Source organism: Rhinolophus sinicus, chromosome 3, assembly GCF_057876585.1.
Source record: "Rhinolophus sinicus isolate RSI-liver-muscle chromosome 3, RSI-T2T, whole genome shotgun sequence".
Classification (NCBI taxonomy): Eukaryota; Metazoa; Chordata; class Mammalia; order Chiroptera; family Rhinolophidae; genus Rhinolophus; species Rhinolophus sinicus.
The window spans coordinates 52,845,353-52,867,826 of record NC_142503.1 but is presented as its reverse complement, the minus strand read 5'-3'; the positions used below and the strand labels follow the sequence as shown (position 1 = coordinate 52,867,826).

Genomic DNA, 22,474 nt, shown 5'->3' with positions numbered 1-22,474 from the left:
GGGGAGGGGAACTTAGAAAAATGATAACAAAATATCTTGAGATGGCAAATTAATCAAAAGAAACAGCATTCAGATATGTAAAAAGATAAAATATGCTTGGTTTTGTGAGAGAGATCTAGGTTTAGTAGACAGGCTCTAGGCTTACGAATTGCAAAAACTACATTATGCACAATATTTTTTAACAATAAAATTATTTTAACCATTAGTAACTAAGAGTTGTTATTTTAGGAGAATAAAGTCAACATATTTGTTTTCCTGAGGCAGGCAGGGGCAGTATTGTGCTATTCATGAACTTCTTTAATATGAAGTAATTTTTAAAGCAGTTTAGTTAGCTTTGGCCATTATCTGTACAGATATTTCACCTTTAAATACAAATAATTGCAAGAATTTCATTACTTAAAAATGTATTTAGCATGAAATTCAAAACCTATGTTTTCATTAAAGGACATTGTTCATAGGAGGGTCTATGTTTTTCAGAAGGGTTTGTTTTAATTGAATTCTTGGGGTAAAATTCTAAAAATCATAGTGACTAAAATAACCTAAACGTAACCAAAAGTAAACTGAAAATACTTTTTAAAAAATGTTCGAATTAATTTCCACTTTAAAGAATACCATAGTTGACCCAATTAGCTCTGCAAATGAATTTGATTGTCATTCTTTATGATTTTACAGTAGACTATTTTCACCCATCCAGCACCTTAGATCCCCAAAGATCTCAGTGCACATTTAGTGATATTTACCTTATGAAGTAACTAAATCCAGATGAGCATAGAGCTCACATCACTGTAAAAAGAAATTGTTTCCTCATGTTTACCGCTCCCATTCCAGGACTAGAAACTGAAAACTCTGAAAATTATCCTTGTGCAACTAGGAAATTGTGCACAGAAATGCAAAACAGTTTTATTTGTAAATAAGCCCAGCCATAGAAACAATATAATACCATGCTCTGTAGAAGTCCTCCAGCCTTTGTAAGTCAGGTTTCTTACACTAGCACAGATTAACAACCAGGGCAAATAATTCACACACCTGGAAATGGAAATGGAATCCCCCACATGTCCTTCCTTGATTCATGTCCACAATGAGGTACAACAATGTTGAGTCGTACTTTGCAGACTGTAAGGAAATAAATAAGTAAAAATTAAAATACCACCCAATGAAGTCTGAATAATTCAGGGAAATTATTCAGGCATGGCCAATGGGAAAATTCACTAGTGAATACCTAAACTTTCAAGAAAACACATTTCTTTATGTGTGTGTGTGTTTTTTTTAATTTCCTCCTCTGTAACTGTATTTGAATCTGTGTGATTTATGTTTGCCACAAGTATCTTCTAGTCCCTGAGAAACACCTCAGTTGCATTTTCTTTAGATTTTGATTTTTGGTTTTGTGTTTAAGGTAAACTGGCTCTTTGGGACTAGTACAGTTTTCCTGTTTAGGGCAGTTTGAAAAGTAGAGGGAAGAATCTTGCTTCTTATTATCAAAGATACATGATTGTAGACATAATTTTTCTAAAACCATGGTTACTAACAGCGTACCAACAAAAAGTGTCAATTCAGTACCTGGCTCCCTAAATAAAGTAAACCTGTTTCTTTACCCCCACAATATCATAGTGGGATAATGGGTAGCATTCTCTTCAGAGATATTTATTCACTCTGACTTATTATTGAAGAGTAGAGAAGAATTTTGCTGCAGCCACAAATGGACAGATTTCCAATTCAAAGCAACAGACTTTGGGTTGCCCACTTTAGAGGTACTAAACCCTTTCAGCCATCCATATCTGACATGACATTACAAGGGGGATACCTCAACCCTGTCTCTGATTTCCTAGGTCTGAATATAGTCTGTGGCCTTCCAAACTAGATACAAAGTTAATGTCAGTTTCCAGCTCCTCCATGAAAACTTGTGGTCCCCAGGTGGCACTACTTCATGAATGCCTGGGGTCACAACTCTGCAAGTCAGGCCTTGTCCTCTCCAGCAGTCTGAGCAGGATTCAAGGAGTCCCGATGAAAGTACAGAATACAAAGTGTTAATCAGAGTCCTCCAACACTGGGAGGGTGGGAGGGGACAGCAGCATCTTAGTGGGGGGTGGGGGGTGGGGGAGAGCAACTGGAAACCACAAACACCCAAACTGGGTAGCAGCAACTCTAACTAAACCCAGAAACGTAGCTTAGGGAAAGGAGTCACTTTAGACTGAATAGTGTAATCAAGGTACCAGAACAGACCTATCAAAAGACAGAAAAGGTGGTAACATCCCTGCCCTCAAAAGCAAAGATTTCTTTTATGTTGAAACCTCGAAATACATTTTGACTCTAATGCCCTTTATTCCGAAAGATCCCTTAAGTGTCTGTATAAATGTCCTGCAGGAGTGTGGAAAGTCACCCTGCCACGCCACCCCCTCACCGGCTTTGCCTCGCTATCGCTTCCAGGTAACCTTTGTTGCCGGATCAGGACGCAAAGCAACAACCTTCGCCCCGGTCGGTGCATCCTCCAACCCTTCGGCCACCAACAGGCTGCAGGACCAATTTGCCGCACCCCAGCCCCAGCGCCCTCCCCCGCTTCCCTGTGCCCAACCCCAACAGCCTGCACATCCCTACGCATCCCCTTCCCCATCCCTACCCTGGGAGCCATCCTTTATCTCCCCCAGAAACCCACAGGCACTGTCCGTGCCCACCAGCACATTCCTAACAGCCCCAGCCTTCCAGGAAAGCATAAAAAAAAAAAAAAAGCATGACATCACGGGCAGGTTTATTTGGGTTTGTTTGTTTGCTCGATTAAATACTCGTGGAAGGTGAGCGTACACCACACAGGATAAGTTTGATGTTGACAAACTTCTGGTGGCAGCGAGACTGTGTCAGCACAACTTCCGGGATAATGAGAGCTGCTTTGCAGGGAGCGCGGCAGCAGCGGCGGGAGGCGGCCGCAGGACGGAACAGCAAATGCTATTCAGCCCGAGCAGTTTCAAGCCGCCCGAGCTGGGGAATTACTGTAGTCGAGCTACGGCTCTTACCACCGGCGCTGGATCTGGGCGCGCGTTAGGGGGGGAAGCTGCAGGCACAGGGCGCGGAGAGGAGAGCTTTCAAGTTACTTTGCTCCATCTCTGCACCCGGCTGAGGCTTGCAGGCTGCGTGGTAACTGCAAACATCTTGTTCCTGGCTTCTTTGGGCGGCCGCCCTGGAACCAACCAACTTTTCTCTCCCCCCAAACTCCCTCTTTGTTTCAAATAGGACTCTCCAAAATTTATTCTTGGGAAGACTGACAGCCGGGGTCAAGAAACAGCTGTTGAAGTTAATGTTTCTTCCTCCCACTTCGTCTGATGGTTGTGCCCTGCCAAGACAAAGTGAGAGGCACTGCCTGGTGGCTTCTTTAAACAGACATGCATATAGCCAAAAAAAAAAGGGGGGGGGGGGTTCCCTGCTTAACATACAATCTGATCAGAAATGCAACAGCATGTGCCGTTCAACTTGTGCTGATTACTTGCTCAAAGGATGCTGCAGCTTTTAGTTTTGAACACTTTGAGCAGTGGGGGAGGGGATGGCAGAAGTGGTTGACACTTTTCACGTTTTGGCAAAGGGGTAAAAATCTTAAACCTTCCTCTGACCCACCTCTCACCCTCTAAGAATGGTAGAAATAGTCTGGGGGAGGGAAAAAAGAGTTGCATTCCTTCGCAAGGTTTAATTCACATTTCAAAATTCAAGTCATTATGCAGAACTAGGGCTTGCCTAGAGCTAGGTAAATTGTTTATTTGGAGACTTAAGCCAATCCTGGATGGTGCTGCCAGCTCTTGGTGGCTCTTGGTGGCTTTCTCCAGATTAGGCCAGCCTCCTCTCCTCTTCCCCAATCTAACTCATTCGCCCTGAGGACCTACTCTGGGGAAAGCTACACTGCTTGTTCTGCTGCTTTCTCCAGGGTGAAGGCTGGTTTTAGCATAGCCCTTCCTCCGCTCTCTTTTAGAGTGCCCGGTGGACTGCTAATGGGCCCCTTGGGTTATCCTTCTAAGTCTCCATTCCCTGATGGAGCACTCTCCAGGTGTCCAGCCTCTGTAGTGGGAGTGCGCTGATGGGAACTCAATTCCTTCCCCGTCAGAGGGTTTAACCACTCTTCCAACAGACCCATCATCCTTTGGGAATGGTCCGTGGTCCGCTCACTTGGCCTCTCTCAGACACAATCATATGAAGACATAAAAGGCCCTCCTTCCACACTACCAGGTTACCCTGTCACCACATCGCAATGCAGTGCCATCACAAAATGCTATTGCATCAGGCCCAGGGATATTTTAGGAAGCTTTCAAACTGGGTCCAACAAGCCTTCTGCAGGCATCAGGGCCACACTGCCAAAATCAGGGCTGCAGAGCTGCCAGACAGGTGGCAGTGATGCCCTCTCTATTCTCAGCTCCATTACCCACTTGCTCCCCCGCCCCCAAACCAGTCAGATCCACTTGCTGGCTTCCCACGCTTCTCTTTGCCTTGTTCTCAGATGCCACCACCTTTGTTTTTCCTCGTGTCTCTGCAAAGTGTTTTGGTCCACCTTCTGATGTATTTCCTGTTTTTCTGCCTATTGTAGTCCCTCGCTGAGGCATTATTTGTATTTGTTCTTATGAACTACAAATCAGCTGAGTTACATTTGGAGTTGCAGTGGCTGCCACGCATACAGCCTCCAACTTGCGTGTCTGTGGGCCTCCTCGACTTGTTCGACTTGGATGAACTTTTCTCATTCTTCGGACTCTGGATCACCTAGTACATTGGCATGATGGCAGTGGCCAAGAACCCGTGCCTCACCCTCAGCAAGTGCCCCCTTCGCTGAGTCCTGCTAATGCAATCCAGCAGCCAATTGACTTCAATTCCTTCCGCTTTATTGTTCTGGGTCCTTAGAGAGGCCAGTGCTCAGCATCTAGCAGGGCTGTAAGGCAGACCTCCACTGATCCTGCAGTTGTAATTCTCCACTGCTGGCTCCTGCAGTTTTATGATGGCCCTTTTCTCCCCAAGATTGACAGACATAAACTTCCAGCGAGGAGGCCTGCAACAGCACCCTTAAAGGCTTCTTTGTGTGGAAATGTAACCTTCGGGCAAAGTCGGCTCTGCTCCAGGAAAGGCACGTTATCCTGCTACAGGGATGTACTGTGCTGGGTCAAACCTCAGGATTTCTCCTCCTGGCTGGCTACCTGGGATTCTCCCAGGGACCATGCTTTCTTCCTCTAAGTAGAATTTTTTTGTGGAGGGACTTCGGGAGGTTGGGAATAATGTAAGGAGACCTGTTGTGGCTGTTTAGGGAACTTTACATGCAATCAGAGGGTTCAGATGTCCTTCCTTCAGTGAGTGGGTCTCTAAATGCAACCACAGGTCAGGGCGGTCCTAGTGGGGTGGGAGTTAGCACCATTTGCTCTTCTCAGAGCTGATTCTACCGCCATGCCCAAATGGAATGCCTTTGGATCACTTAGAGGATCTGATCTATGTATACAGGTGTTGGGTCAGACAAATTACTCCAAAAAAGTAGGGTGAAAAGATACTGAATCTTAATTTATCATGCAGGATTAAAGTCAGTTTTAAATCAGGTAGAATTACTAAGAGATTTAGAGCCAGTGTCTTTTTCCAAAGAGGAAAAGGACTAAAGAATCCTCTATGTTGAAGTGCAGTGACATCAGGAATGTAGCATCTTATGTTTGGAGGTTTTTTGTTTGTTTTCTGTTTTCCCCTCTACTTTTTAAATGTTCACATATATTTCCAATCAGTCAAACATAAGAGTAATAGGAATTTAGTTATCAGATATATATGATTACACATTAACTGTTCTATAGAGACAAGTGCAAAAAAACAAGATGAAGGTATGCACTTGTCATTAGAGAGGGCTCCCTGTAGGAAGTGGGACTGTGCCTGAATTAAGGGGCAGGTGAGATGTAGCTAGTTAGAGAAGATGAACTCGGAATCGGGGAGAGTTAAGAAAGACACAAACAGTTCATACAGAATCTAGTTGAGATGTGGGTATTTAGTTCGGTAGCCGCAGGAGCTGGATTTATTAATATAGAGAGATTAATATAATGCTTCTAGTCATTGTTTCTGGAAAATGTATTCTCACAGTCAAGAACATGGACTGCGAAAGCAATGGGAGCAAGGCCATGTCTTTAGATCACATTTGAGATAGCAGAATATGGACAGAAATAAAAAATACACATGCAATTATTTTCCCCCTTCTCTTTCTTCCTAAATCTAGGCAGGAGTTTAATTTAGGATTAAAAGGCTCTGTTGTTTCTCCTCTAGCTTCTCCTCCAGTTATCCCATCCACACTCCAGTTCTGGTTTTGGGCAGAACTGCAATTGTCCTTTGTAGGGAATTCCATCAACTCCTGTGCTGGTTTTCTAGTGTGGGAAAATGTCGACTGGGGAAGCTAAGACCACCAAACTAGTTTCATTATGACCCAAGGTACACTTAAATCCAACCCTTCAGTGGTAGGCCCAGCACTCTTCCACTACAGCGCTCATTAAAATGTTATTTACATTTTACAGTATGATCCCAAGCCATAAGTTGGGATTTTTATCTTGACATAGAAAAAAAAAATACTCTTGTGATATCTGGGCCTGCAAAGTTTTAACTTCTACTATGGAACTACTGGTGATTTGCAAAATAAGTTCTTAGCACTGGAGAAAGATCTTCCCATTTCCATTCAGAGAAGTTGGCGGGGAAGTGAAGAACAAATGAAAAACCCATGGTTACAAAATTAAACTTATTAGTCAAATAGATTTTAACCTTTATCTTCCTCTTAAAAGTTAATTTAATGTTTGCCAATAGTACAAAATCCTCAACTCTGACAAAATCACATTTTTATACTTTGGTCCGAAGCCTACGGCAAAGATGACGATGAGTCTTCATAACTACGCTCGATCTCCTTGCCTTTGTTCACGTGACCAGAATTATTCCAGATCAAAACCAATATCATTAATCTCAGTCACTTTTAGGTGAACCAAACTGTCTGGATTCTTACCTCAACAGGCCAAATTAAATTAACATTTTAATGATGTGTTTCTGGCATTGTTCATGCTTCATAAAGAGTAACTCACTTTATTTGACTCAAGGCGACAAGGCTAAACAAATGATTCAAAAAAGTGGATCTTTTCCAGGTCTGGAAATTAAGTTTCCTTGAGTTCTTCTGAGGCAGTTAAGATTCTTCAGAATCTACAAGTCCAGTTATGTGATGCTACCACTTTTCCAAGACAACCATTAAAAATTGCAGCTAGAACCAGTTATGAGAATAATTTTTTGCAACATCTTCATGAAGGCCAAATGAAAATTAGAGGCCATCTCTCAAATGGAAAGAGGCCAAACATCTAAGATCTCTGGAGATGCTTGACATCTTGCCATGTTGTCATCACATTCAAATCCTGGATAAGGTATTCTCGTCTGAGTTTCACTGACTACCAGTAAGGGGCATGTGCAGAATAATAAGTGATTCAACTTTTAGTGTTCCAGTTAAAACCTAACATGCCTAATAACATTCCCAGGAGGAGGGTATGGGGAATGCGCATCAAAGATGGTATCAGCTCTTCACCTGTCAACAGCCTGATGACATCATGCCTAGGAGCCACCTTGATTCTGTGGTTTGTAAAATTCTGGGACTATTGTGATTACTCTATGGAATGCTCAGCTGAAAACAATGAGCCCTTTCTCAGCTGCAGAATGGTGGACAACAAGGTCAACTACAGAGGATTTTTGAAATTAAATTCTAGGAGAAAGCAACCACTTCACTGACCCAAGAGAGCTTTTATTGCCAAACAGCAGTCTCAGACCCTAGCAGTTACACAGTACATTTGGTTTCTAAATGTGTTTGCCCCCCAGAAGATCAGAGTAATGTAATCTTTTCTTTCTTTATTTTCCTAACCAACAGGTGAAACCATAAGCTGTCTTCCCATCTCTGCTCATAAAAGTCATGTGCCAGTCTGCAAAGAAATGCCTGTATACACAGGGAATCTTCAAATTTGCACGTATATCAAGAGGCCTTCAACATCATGCATCTAATTATAATCTAAATCTAAATCTAATCATGCAGTTGTCTAAATATAATCAAGCAAATTAATAAATTCCATCACTTTTCAGCACTACACTAGCAGTTGACTTTCTTTTCAGGGCCATTTTTTTTTTTTTTTTTTCCACAAAGAAACAAAGTTATTATCTCTTTGCAGAATTTATTGCAGATGTGACAATTAGCGAGAACCATATGATCTTGCTTAAGATGTAAATACCAGGTGGATGGCTGGGCCCACTCACTAATCAAGTGATTTGTTCTCAGATAATAATGTTTGGGATTCTGATGCTTGCCTCAGCAAAACTGAAAGTTATTATTTTTCATCAACCTTTGAGGTTGTCCGTAAGTCATTGCAATGTTCAATGCCAAGTCTCCACATGCTCAGAGATAAAGAGAGCAAAGAAGAGAAAGAATGTGTATCTCATTATCCACAAGTTATGTTCCTATCATTTGGGATGTTGAGAATACTTTTTGGAAATTTTTCAAGACAAAGACTCCCAGACATTTTTCATTAAAAAAAAAAAAAAAAAGGATATTTTTCTATTTCAAGTACTATCCCAAGAGTGGAAGAGTGTATGAAAGAAGCAGTTTGTTTTCACTCTGCAATAAGGTAAGTGACCTAAATGATTTGTTTTGTATCTCATAATGACCACAGTAGTGAACTACAACCATCTTTTCCATATATTTGGTCCTGCTATGATTTTGCAAGCAAATACATATAAATATACATATAAACTTTGCCTAAAAGATCAAATTTTTTTTTCTTTTAAAAAAATGTACACTTTTTAAAAGTTTTGAACTCTTCATGAATGGATCGTAAATCCAAGCTAAAGTCTAATGATAGTTAAGTCATGCTGTCCTTGTATTTCAAAGAGTTCTAAAGAGCAAGTTGGTACAATTAAGTGGTAAATACTATGGCATTACTACATTACCACTAGAGGTTATGCTATATAGCACATATAAAGCACTTTTACCCCATGTATTGAATATGCCATGCAAAGTGAGTCCATTGAAGTATCTCAATGGCAACTTTAAAAAAAATGATTTTTGTTGCAACTTACTTCAGAACCCAAAGCACCTCTGGTTATCCACAACTTAGACAGAATACAGGCAGAAGAGAAAGTGTTACTCTGCTAATGTGCTTCAACTCTGCCCTAAAGGGATTATTTCCAGGAATGAAAAGGAAGACCAAGTCTACAGAAATCTTGGCAACCTCCTCTCCAGGAAGACTATAGAGATTTCATGGATATTTGTTGTTTGCCAGGAGGTGTTACCTTTCTCCAAATTCCATTCCTGTGGCTGGTTTCCTCTTTCCTCCTGGGGTAAACTTCACAGTAAATATACACATGGATTAGTACCATGCCCAATATCTCTTACTTCCGTCCGGACCATGGAATGATGAGCTTGTAACCTGCAATGAGGAAGGAGTGGGTCATAAAAATGAAGAGAGGAGGCTCTAGAGTCACAAGTGCTGGGTTCAAATTCTGGTCCTGTCCTTAGCAGCAGGGTAACCTTGAGTCAGTCTCAGGTTCCACATTCATAAATGGAGCAGAGAATAAATACATACCCCACTGCTCACCATCGCATTTCATTAGAATCCCCCTCAAAAGTCCCCTGAAGCTCTCATAAGATCTGGATGAACCTCTAACTGGCCTTTGGACCAATCTGTGAGTTTCCCTTCCAGTGGAGGATAAAGGGTTGCCTTTTTCTCTGCGGGTTATCTTACGCTTAGAACTGACTCTCAGCTAATGTTTGACCCAAAGAAGCCTAAGTGGGGACAGACTGAGAAGTCAGCTAGTCAGTTTCTCCACCTTCACAGAGTTGTAGCACCTTGCTCAGACCTTGCTCACTGATGGCCAGCTGTTGTTGCCTACCTCATTCACTGAGGAGCTTCTTTCTTACGTTTTCAACTGGACTGTGAATTTAATGAGGCTCTTAGCGGTCTTACACATCCTTGTATTCCTCTCAGCACTAAGTACAGCACAGTGTCTTGAAAACAACAGACTCTCAGCAATTGTCTATGGTTTGATTATTTTGAGAAAGAGCTCTGGGGTGTTTATAACAAAACAGGTTCATATAAAAGAATCCTAATACGCCCCTTCAAAATGGGCCTATAAAAACTCAGGTAGGAGTACCCTGTTTGGACACTAATGTAGTGACAGCCCATTTTTCTTTTCCATTTTTACATTGGCCCTATCTTAACTATACTAGTTAAAAGTATTTTGAATTGACTTTCATCATATTTGAAAGTATAATAAATACTCCTTATAAATAAGGCTACCAAGAAGGGCTTTCCCCATTTCCCACACACCTATTAGAAATGACTGCTAATAGTTTGAAATATATATTTCCAGGTTGTTTTATTTTTTTTTATTTTTTGATGCATATACTAACATTTATTATTTCATAGAAGCATTCTTATACTATTCATAGTCTTTTTGGCACTCGCTTTTAAAAAATTTAACAATGCATTATAAATGTTTCTCCATGTCAACACACACCTCATTCCTTTTTAGTACAGTGCAGCATAGCACAGAAGTTTCTTATTACCCAGCTATTCATTATCATTACCTGAATCCCAGTAGTTGCTAAGTTGTGTAGGGAAGCAGATTTTAGTCATAGCAGGAAAATGTCCACTGATGAACTGGCCACTTACTAAATTAGTCCCCACTCAAATAGCCCTCCCAACTTAATACCAGCACTATCCCCACTCAGCCAGTCAATTTTGCTGATTGTAGATGTTATAAACATCCGACAATACAGTGTAAATAAAATGCATTTCAGTTGCCATGTAAAATTGCTAATCTTGCAAAAGATGCCGGATTTTATGAAGTCACTGAAAGTGATTTTGTAGAACTGTTCCATAAGCAAATGAGTATCTGGCAGTGTTAGGCCAGTTAACAATTAAAGATGAGAAAAACAACAAGGATGATAAGAGGATAAGTTCTTCAAAAGGAGAATTATTTGAATATCAAAGGATTAAGAGAGGCTCTCAGGGAAATTGATGAAGCCCTCACATCTTTTTTCCAAGATGACCTTTGTGTGATTCTGCTATAAAAGTCAGTGTGAAGTGAAGGGTGTCAAAATTTCCTATCAAATAATTTTGTTAGAAAATTATTCCTCTCACCAAATCAACACTTGATTCATCCTTTGTTTATTCTAAAAATTAGAGCCTTATTGTAATTAGAGTTGTTATATGACTATCTTCTAAGATAAATCATATTTAAAGATAAGATAATCTTTACTTTTATTTTTTAAAACAAAGAATCAAACCTTTTTTTTCCCCCATTCTTTATTTTACAATGCTAGTCTCTATTACTTTTGCAGCTTTCAACAGATATTATGGCAAACAGAAGCAACAGGCACTGAAAATAAGGCTCCTAATAGATTCCCTAGTTCTCTCTCCATGAGACATTTAGAAGCAGGACTGGCCACTTTGCAAGGAGTGAAGCCCCAGGGTGTTTGGATAATTGAGGGGAGGGAAGAGGGCTTACAAAGGAGACAGGCAGTGGACTTCCTCTGGCACTAATCCGGCACATAGATGTTTGGGCCTAATGTAATTTGAAAAAATAAAAAAGATGTAACCTTATTTGTGTCCAAGCTGGTAAAGCAAGTTATACCAGTTAAATGTGGCTATATCAGGATTTATTGTTAGCAGTTATCTACTGACTGATATTTGGTTTGTTTCCAGTGTTTTTACTACTACAAACAATGTGGCAATGAACAACAGTGTACCAATATATCTTGGTGTACTTGTACAAGTATCTCTGTAAGAAAAATTCATAGAAGTGTAATTCCTGGGGTTGGAAAAAGTGACATTAAAAATGTTGACAGGCATTAGCAAATCGTCATACCATTTAATGCCCCCACAGTATCTGAGAATGCCCATTTCTCCACAGCTTCACAATGAAACTATTATTATTTGTTTGCCAATCTGATTGCAAAAAAAATTGCTATATATACTGTTGTTTTTATTTTCAGTAATATAAATTCTTGATCTGCAACATAAACTTCACTCACTGCTTGCTGGAATCTTGAGGAAGAATCTCATTATAGACTGAAAAATCTGCATGATGGATGCAGGGGGAGATCATCTCATCCCTGGTGATGGGTAGGAGCTAAAAAATGGAGCTCAACATGCATTTTTCCGTTCAAAAACATCCCTCTTTGGAGCTCTTGTCGTCACTGCTCACACAAGGTAAAGTGTTTATAGTCAGTAGTGGAAGATGGAGATAATTATTTTTGCAAATTCCTGATTTCAGGACTGTGAGATCCTTTACAGATTTCAAAGTATATAAATAGATCAGGTCAGTAAATCCTGAAACTGGATGCTTGGTGTCATCCAAGCCTATACACTTTCCATCAGGATTTTGGTCACAAAAAGCATCAGCATTCTAACTGAAAAATTCTTACATATAATGAGGACCTAAAAAAGAAACAAAAAATATCCATAGAGTATGCATTTGTCACAACTCATCAAATGGTAGATTAAGATGTGTACATTACACTGTGTATAAATTTTACATAAAAAAGAAACCAGAGTGCTCAAAAAACTAAACATAGAATTACCACATGATCCAGCAACTCCACTTCTGGGAATAGACCCAAAAGAAGTGAAAGCAGGGACTTAAAAAAATACTTGCACTCCCATGTTCAAAGCACCATTATTCACAATAGGCAAAAGATGGAAGCAACCTAAGTGTCCATCGATGGATGAATGGGTAAATAAAATGTGCTACACAATGAAATATAGCTTGGAAAAGGAAGGAAACTCTGACACATGCTACTATGTGGATGAACCTCGAAGACATTGTGATAAGTGAAATAAGCCAGTAACAAAGGACAAATATTTTATTATTCCACTTATATGAGTACCTGGAGTAGACAAATTAATAGATACAGAAAGTAGAATCGTGGCTACTACGGTCTAGGGAGAGGAGAGGGTAGAGATTTAGTGTCTGTGGGTATAGAGTTTCTGTTGGGAAAAATGAAATGGTCAAGAGATGGATGGTGGTGATGGTTGCACAACAATGTGAATGTACTTAGTACCACAGAACAGTATACTTACAAATGGTTCAAACAGTAAATTTTATGTTATACATCTTTTGCCACACTAAACAACGTTTTTAAAACCCCATAAATAAATATTGAACTCTAATGATATGCATGCTGAAGTGTTTGGGGGTAAAATGTACTGATGTCTTCAACCTTTGAAAAGTATCAAAAAATGAAGATGAATTGATAGATTGATGGAGGAATGAATAGGATATGTGATAAAGTAAATACAGCAAGTGTAAATTGTAGCATCTACATGATATATGTATGGGTGTTCACTGTGCCAGTCTTCCAACTTTTCTGTATGTTTGAAAGTTTTCTTAATAAGATGTTGGAGGGAAATGACCTAGACTTAAAAAAATAACTAGCAAATGAAAGTTTCTCTTTACCACAAATTCATATTTTGTTTTTGTTAATTATGGGGGATAATTTTGCTGTGGAGAGATCTTCAAGCAGAGTTAAGGAAATAGGACTGATTTTTCGTTTATTTTTAATAATGGTCAGACAGGAACATTTATTAGACAAGTGTTGGACAGGTATTGATTCACAAGTGACTCCATGATATTAAAAATGAACTCAATATCACCAAAGTTGATAAGTATCTCTCTATATATATCACGGGCAAGGGTCATAGTTCAGCTTTTTCTTCCTTCTGTAGAATTTGAGCATATATATTATAGAAGGAAAAGAATCCCAGTCTACTTAGTCAAATGGAAAAAGATGACACAAATAGATTGGCTATGATGACATGCAACTTTAGGGCATTTGAAAGACTGGAAAGCTTCCTGATAAATATTAGCTCATTGTTGAAGTATAGTAGGTTATAAAGAGCAACTCTTCGTTTCCTCAGAAACATTTTAGAGAGCTCCACATTCCTTTTCTTCGGTTTGTTAACAAGTAAACAGAGAGAGACGGCCTCCATTTCTGGGATCTCTACATTGCAGGCATGATTAGGCAGTTTTTATAATTATAGAAGCATATGATCATCCTATTCCAATAACACTCTTATTGCATTGGAGCAAACATGCAAAATTTCAGAGGTGCAAACTCAGTCACTACAGGGGCAAGGAAATGATTCTAATGAATAACTTAGGCCAGTCCAAGTAGGATTTATGGTCTCTTGGACACCCTTATTCTAACCAAAGGAGGAACCCATGACTCAGTCTTAGCCAACTGTCCCAAGATAGCCAGATATGTCAGTTTTTTAAGAACAGTCTAAAATTGTATTTTTCAAGATTAAATGTGGCCAATCAATTCAATTTTTCTTTTTTCAAAAACAATGTGTTGGTCAAACAAAATGTCTTTGCTGACATTCTGGGGCCTGTAGAATCCTTGTGTGTGACCTCTAATGTATGTGTACAAGATGCTACAGTCCAACTCTCTTTGGTACTGCCATCTAGTAGAGTTCAGATCTAGCGCTGTTTTAACTCTTTGGGATTCTCTGCTCATCTCCACTGTCCACAGTTTCTCCCTTGTAACTGGAATAGAATTGTTAAGGTCTTTATCACTTTAAATAGAAAAGAAATATTTGACCTCTGTGAAATTTGCAATATTCATGCAGCAAATATGTCTTGAAAATCTATTTTGATTCACAAACCTTTTGCATTCCCCCTAAAAAAGGTAAATCAACAAAATATTTAATTCATGGAGTCCTCAATTTATTTACATATAATGATTGAAAATGTATGTGTTTGCAACCAATGACATTTTTTACATAGGATAACTACCCTTTAATGAGTGCCACCTCTGGATCATTCACTGTCTGAGGCACTTTACATATTTAGTTTCTTTAATTCTTATATTATCGCAACTTTACAGAAGAAGAAATAGGCTCAGAACAATTGCATGACTTGCCAAGTGTCAGAGCCAAGAATCAAACACATGTGAGGGTCAGGCTCCAAGGCCTGTTGTCCTTTAATTCTTCATCACCGTAATGCCTCTAATTCAGTGTTCTACCTGATGTTAAGGTCATCAGGACAGACTACAAAATACTACTGTCTCCATAATGTACTTGTAGAACTATATTCCTAATATGCTACTTCCAGCAGAACCCAGACTCAGATATGATTATGTTTCTTTTTTCACTTCCCTCACTTTTATGTGGAAAAATACATTTCATTACCCAGGTGATACATAGATAGATATATTCTCAGTGTGAAATATCCACACAACACAGTTGTCTACAGAACAGAAAGGAGAATTCCCTCCCTCCCCCACTCTGATCCCAGTCCCTCTCCTGGCTCTGGCTCTACCACTACTAATAGTATGGCATGTTTTTTCCAGAATTGTCTTATCCATTCACATACATATATGTACATATAAAAATATGCATGCAGCTATGTTTCTATGGTAAATATGTTCAGAATTCCATCTTGGGATGTCAGAACACTTTTCCTTTGCAGCCCTGGCAGCTTCCCCAGCTCCTAGTGAATGTGGGAAGTCCTGGGGGTGGGGTGGGAATGAAGATGGCTATATTAGCTATCTATTGCTACATAACAAACTACCCCACAATCTATCAGCATAAAGCAATGAACATGTATTATCTCACACAGTTTCTGAGGGTCAGGAATCTGGGAGCAGCTTACCAGGATGCCTCCAATTCAGGGTCTCTCATGAAGTGGCATTCAAGATGTCACCTGGGGCAATGGTCATTTTGAGGATTGACTGGATCTAGAAGATTCACTCCCAATTTGGCTCGCTCAATGGTCACTCACTGGAGGGCCTCAGTTCTTCGTTAGCTGTTGACAGGAGTCCATAGTTCCTTGCAATGAGGTCCTCTCCACAGGGCTGTTTGAATAATATGATGACATAGCTACTAGATTCCCCCAGAGCAAGCAATCCACAATTCATGAGGCCGGACAAAGAGGAAGCTGCAATGTCTTTAATGGCCTGGTCTTGAAAGTCAGACCATCACTTCCACCAAATTCCACTCATTATAAGAGAGTCATTACATCTAGCCCACTATTAAGGGGAGGAGACTTAGGCTCCACCGTTTGAAGAGAGGAATGACAAAGAATTTGTGGACATATTTTAAAACCACCACAAGGGCCATTTTGTGTGGGAAGAAAAAAAAGAAGCATGCAGATTCTAAGATGAGGGCAGAACAGTGTGAGTAGCGTTTCTGGGAGGGAATTCCCACCCATTCTCAGGAATTTTTTTTGCTTTCTCATTCCCAAATTCCGAGATATAAACTGTTTTCTGTTCTCCATGATGAATCATTTCCACAAAGTGACAGCCGATACTACCAACCACCTAGGTTCAAGGAGCCAATTTTCCTGATTTCCCAACCAACTTTTCTCGGGATTCAAGAAAGGTAAAGTGAAAAACTTCATGAGAATGGGCAGGAATTCCTGCCTGGAAACCCTAAGTCTGAGTAACAGGGAAGACAGGAGAGGTACGGAGATACTGAGGTAACAGGATCTTGAGAGGTAGAATGGCATGGCTGGCAATCCTGGCTGCACATGAGAATCTCCCAGGGAAATTTAAAAAGTCCTCCTGCCCCAGGCCTCACTATAGATCAATTAAATCCGTATTTCTGGGATTGAGACCCAGGTATCAGTATTGTTTAGCAGCTCTCCAAGTGATTCTAATGTGCAGCCCCAGAGTTGAGATCCATGTAAGAGCAGAGGTGCTGGAGTCCGGCTGTGTCTGGGCTCAAGTCCCAACTATATCAATTAAATAGCTGTGTGATCTGAAGCAAGTTAATTCGCATTTCTGTGCATCTGTAAAATGGGGATATTAATAGTACTTCCTCATTGGGTTGTTCTGAAGATCACCTGAGTTAATAACCCATGCAAAGTGCTTTGAATAGTTCCCTGCACAGAAAGTGCTGTGTAAATGTTACTACTGTGATTGTTAGCAGTATTCAATGGATTTTTCCTCCCTCCAGCTCCCCCTTTCCAAGTGACTAAGCCCAGAGAGAAGTATGGCTTCCTATGTCCCACCTCCCTTCTCTTCCTTTGAGAGGAAGGTACATGGACCCTTCAGCTTTCTTCTCAGGCTCTGCAAACCCTTCCTGGCTCTCAGGCAGGCTCCAGGTGAACTGAGAAGCCGAACTGTTGCCACTGAAATGGTGGGTGTAGCTGCAGAAGAATCTCCTGCATCTTGGAAGATGGAGAGAGAAAGTAGCATCCAGGGGAAGTAGGTAAAGGGAAATCCCCCCTCAGCTTCACAGAAAACTGTGATCCAACCTATTATATATCACAGGAGCTGGAGCGGTACACATGCCTCACGATTCCTTCAAGAAGACTTTCCTGATCTGTTTCTTAGAACTCCTACGATACCAACGTGGTCTCTAAATTACCTGTTGCCTTTTACATTTATTCATTTATTCATTTACCTTCTGCGTTTTCTCTCCTTTAGACAGTAAGTTCTTTTAGAGGCAAGGACTGCTTTCTGGGAGAAATATCAGTGAAAGGAGGGAGGGGAAGATGAAGAAGGAAAAAGGGGTATCTTGTTTGGATTATAGATTCCTCTTTAAGCTTCAAAAATTTAAATATACGTTGCTTTGTTAACTCCCTCCACTTCCCCCCCCCCATACCAGTATATCCTTAAAATGCCCCTTCCCCTAACTACCATTTTCATGGAAAAATAACCTGAGTGTTCTTTCTCCTGCTTTTATGCAGCAGAGGTTAATAAATTGCAACTATTACAGGGTATCCCAGCTGATATTGATGAGGCAGGTACAGAAATAAGCTAATGGGTTAGTTCCTATAAAGAAATGTGTTTCTCCAGCATAAAAGCATTACTCTAAAGGAAAGTAGATTTCATTTTTTTCTCACCCCTTCCAGGATAGATCGAGGGGGAAATAATTGTTGACAAAATTCCTACACAAATATCCCCGTTCTCCAACATTAAAATGAGAATGACTTGAATAGATTATATCTTCATTCTGTTTTTTAACCCTTCTATTTTGCAAGTTTATGATTTGCATCCTAAAATTTAAAGATCTTTCTAATAAAATACATTAAGCAAAAACATATTTAAAGCTCCTGCTTTTTATTAAGTGTGCTTTTACAATAAATGTGGACAACAAAAGAACATTGTATTAATAGTTAGAGCTCTGACAGTAAGGTGCCTCATTTCTTTTTTTGAAGAGTATCTCATTTCAATAGCACTTGTGCTTAGTTTTAAAATGCAGAAATGAACATCATGGCTAAAAATCCTGGGTAGATGGGGCCTGATCCCATGTGTATTATTGGTGTGAAAACATGAAGCGATCTTGTTAGCAAGCATCGCGATGTTTAAAAAGAGGTCACTCTGGATTCTGATTTCTCCTAGTTGAGTTCGTTTATTTCTGCCAATGCAGGGAATCCTGAATTTTAAGCCTTATAAGCTAGAAATAAAATTAGCCTTAAACCTAATAATTATTCTAAAAAAAAATATGGACTTTTTTTTGGGTTGTGGTTATAATAATTTTTACTTACATAAATAGCTGATTTTATTGGTCTGGTTAAATGATTCCCATGTGTACTTCTAAAACTTTCTACAGTCATTCTTCATGGACTGCCATCTCAGCTATTAGAAAAGAAAAAAATGAACTCAAGGCTTCTTTACTAATGATCTCAGCCAATAAGCCAACAGAGGGTTCACTGGGCACCAATGACCTTCCCAGGAAAGCTACCAGCCTGAAAACTGAAGAAACATGGCACAGAGATACAGCAGTAAAATTCAAGAGACTAAAATAAAGTCAGTGAGCCTGCATCGTCGCTAAACACTGAATACATTTAAGTGCTAGTTTGACAAGAAAGCATGGCAGCTTTTTAAGGATTTCATTTTTAAAACTCTGGTATGATTTTGTTCCTCTAGCAGCATTATCGTGTGTCTGTGTTTGTTCCCAGTGAGGTCATTATTAAGTGAATTGAATTATTGTTCTGTTCAAATGACCTGTGCATTCAACAATGTGTGCCGAGCTCCAGCAAGAAATGTTTTATGTATTATTGGGAGATGGCCATCTGTGGCACAAACCGGGCCTCCCAACATGCAGAAATGTTGGGAGATAGTTTATGTTCAGTTTTATCTATGATCAGAATTCCATTTATAAGCTTTTTTCATCCACTTGTCAACACTGTTCACTATAGCAACACTGAAAATGGCCAGAAATGAACAGATTTATCAGAGCCATGTGAGGTCAGACTGTATGTTTCAATTACTATATATTGGATTTTTATCATACATTTAAAATTTTGTCCATAAAAATGGTAACAATGTAATAAAAAGTGAAAGTAGTTTTCTTTGATCAACTTCTTTATTGTAAGTTACAAAGTGAACAAGCTAGATTTCATGAGTGTTATTAAATAATGGGTCTCACATTATATATGTATATTTTAAATATAACATTGGTTGTCCATGCCAAGAAACATGGATTAATTTTTTTCAAGTCTGAAGAATACTGTTCTTCCCTTTTCCTGCATATATAATGGAACAGCATAATGATATGTAAAATTAAATTTTAAAATTGTAGATTATATTTAAATCACATCCTCTCAACCTTTTCATATCTTTTTCAAATAAACTATTGATAATACTAGGGGCATATTGGACCAACTGAATGATTTCACATAAGGTAAATATACTCAGATATTTTATATTACAGAATGAAATGATTTTTGGTATCTTTTTCTGTTTGTTGTTGTACTGGTACTTTAATTAAAATAGGAATCTCCTTTATAATTGATTATAAAATCTTACAAGTGGAAAAGGACATTTACCAGTGATTTTCTTTCCTCCTTCCTTCCTTCCTCCCTCCCTCCGTTCCTGCCTGCCATCCATCTCTTTCTTTTTTCTTTCCTTCCTTCCTTCCTCCCTTCCTTTTTTAAAATAAAAGCCTTCTAAATTATATGAAGTAGTGTTCACTTTGGATCTATAGCTGTACAATTTAAATATATTTAGATTTTAATTTAATCTGTAAATGAGAGGTGTTTGTTGAAAAAATGACTAGTATCAGCAAACAGGTAGAGAGATAAGCTTTGTTCACAAATGTAGCCCTGGAGTCACATTACACTCACTCACCTTGAAAGTATCATAATGAAAATGATGATGGTAATGATGATGATGATGATACAGCCATGATAACTAATATTCAGAGAGCACTTTATCTGTGCCTGGAGCTAGGCTGTTTCACAGACATTGTCTTATTTGCTCTTCACAACAACCCTATGAAAGCAGCTAATGCCATCTTTAGATGAGGAAAGGGAGGCTTCAGAAGCTAAGAAACTTGCCCAAGGTCACTTATTAGGGACCGCCCCTTCAGGTCTATGTGACCCCCTCAGTGTTTCGGAGAGATGGTGGAAAGGCTAGAATATGTGTGGCTATCTTATTTCCCCCAGTCATTAGTAGAAGTCAAGCCCAGTACAGAGCCAGTGGCTTTGCTATGGCTGTGACAGGCCTCAAGCTTCTGAGCTGAAAAATATTCACCCTGGTCGTGATGCTTTTGCTCGGACTGGAAGCACTTGGCTCTGGCCCAGATCTCTTCAGCAAGTCCTTCAGCAAGTGGGACTGTATCTCCTCAATTCCCACCTCGCTGATGCCCTTTCGATTTTCTGGTGCAAATGTTTTTATTTCATATTTGTTTGATGTTGTATACTGTGACTTTTCATTCCTGGTCTTCTGTGACACATGTCTCACAGTGGACACAACCCTAAATTCCCCAGCTTTTGTTATTGTTGTTCAGGAGGAGCCCTGATAGGACTGGAGATGATGCCTCATTGAAATAGTAGCCACAAGTGGCCGAGAACAAAGGGCCCTGCTCAGTAGGAATAGCAGTGTAATTAGCTGACCTCCTGGGATTTGGATGAGAAAGTCAGGAGAGTATTGATCAAATAGGAGTAAATGGAAGTGGGACAGACACTGAAGAGCGGAGATGACAGAGAGGAGAAGGCAGGAGGGAGAGACCAAGAAAGTAGCTGGCCTTAAACTTGTCGTGGCTTTTTGGTCCTTTCAGTAGCCACATGTATCCTTGCACTTTTTCTTAGGGAGACGTGAGTGACACTCTGTGCCTTTGCAGTTGCATGAGCCTGGCAATACACATGAGCATCCCATCACCAACACCCTTCCATGGCTTCTTTTTTCTACCTCTGTCTTTGATGGATTGATTACAAAAGGGATACTAGTCAGTATGCTTTCCTTTGCAAGTGACAGAAACACACTAAAACCACTGTAAACAACAGCAAAAACCACACACGTGGGTGAGGTGGGGCGATGAGAGAGGAGTGGGGACTGAACAAGACTAATAGAGAATGCAGAACTGAAAACATTTTTGCAGAACCTAAATAGCTCCACACCGTTCTCTTCCACTCCTCTTTGTCTTTTGTCTTTTTCATTCTCGCACATTCTACCTGGTAGAAGATATGGCTGATAGCAACTCTTGAATCCCTTCTTACAGCTCTGTGACCAGAAACAAATGAAAACTTTCCCTACCAGTAGAACTTACAAATTTTTCAGGGAAGAACTCTGGTTGGCTGGGCTTTGGTCATGTGCCATAGGAATATTTGGCAAGGAAGTAAGGTCACACAACGCCCCCTGTGGCCCAGGAGCATAATGATGAGATTCTACACCCACCAGAAATCGATGGTTGGAGTGGGGAAAAGCAGTTCCCTGAGGGAACAGGAACACTATTTTGTGCAGACAAAACAAGCTGCATCTATAACAAGAGGTGTACCTGTATAACTTTACCATACCTTTTGCAGAGAAGCAGAAGAGCAAACGGAGTTTTTTTGCCTGATTTCCCAAGGTCCTCATCCAGATGTACTCCACACTCCCTGCTCCCATCTCCGATTGTTGGCTCATCTCGGGACCCTACAACCACCTCCCTGAAGACATTCACTCACCTCCTCCTGGTAGTCATCCTCACCACTGGGCTCGGAACTGGAACGAATCTGAAGACCTCAGAAGAGGACGGTGGAGGCTCTCTTCTCTTTACACCACGGGTTCTCAGTGTGTGATCCCTGGACCAGCAGCATCAGCATCACCTGAGAACTTGTTAGAGATGCACATTTTCAGGCTTCACCCCAGGTGTGCTGAATCAGAAACTCAGGATGAGGCCCAGGAATCTGTGTTTTAACAAATCCTTCAGGTGATGCTGAAGCAGGCTAACGTGTGAGTATTTCTGTGTTAAGCCATCCTTTCAACAGTCCCTTGTTCAGATGGTTTCTCCAAAGCATTCCTGAGTGAAGACTATTGGATCCAAGGATGCTGGATTCAAGGCCTCTGTGTCCACTATGAGATGCCACTGTGCCACGATGCATCCATCCCTTGCCACTTGGGTGATCCGAATAGATCCCAGAGAGAGTATGAAGGAAAAGGGGAAGGCAGATGAAATCATGCTACGGGGTTCTCTCATATGGCTCATTCAAGGCAATGCGTTCCTGCAACGAGAACATGCATTTTCCTGTGCAGACACAAACACGTACA

General features: G+C 40.1%; 1 protein-coding gene across 4 annotated transcripts in view; it reads right to left on the bottom strand.

Moving 5' to 3' along the window:
- Positions 1-22,042, bottom strand: part of ATG10 (autophagy related 10) — a 330,308-nt gene extending 308,266 nt beyond the window's left edge. The window contains exons 1-4 of one of the 4 annotated variants that reach the window (XM_088796595.1): positions 21,892-22,042; positions 15,649-15,850; positions 9,283-9,419; positions 1,027-1,113 (exon numbers count right to left, since the gene is read on the bottom strand). In XM_088796595.1, the coding sequence (XP_088652721.1) occupies positions 1,027-1,113; positions 9,283-9,369 (174 nt within the window). In that variant the 5' untranslated portion in view covers positions 9,370-9,419; positions 15,649-15,850; positions 21,892-22,042. Of the gene's footprint in view, positions 1-1,026; positions 1,114-3,005; positions 3,231-9,282; positions 9,420-15,648; positions 15,851-21,891 lie in introns of those variants that run through there. The other 3 variants (XM_088796597.1, XM_019746380.3, XM_088796596.1) reach the window with 3 other exon arrangements.
- Between the last annotated feature and the right edge of the window lie 432 nt (positions 22,043-22,474).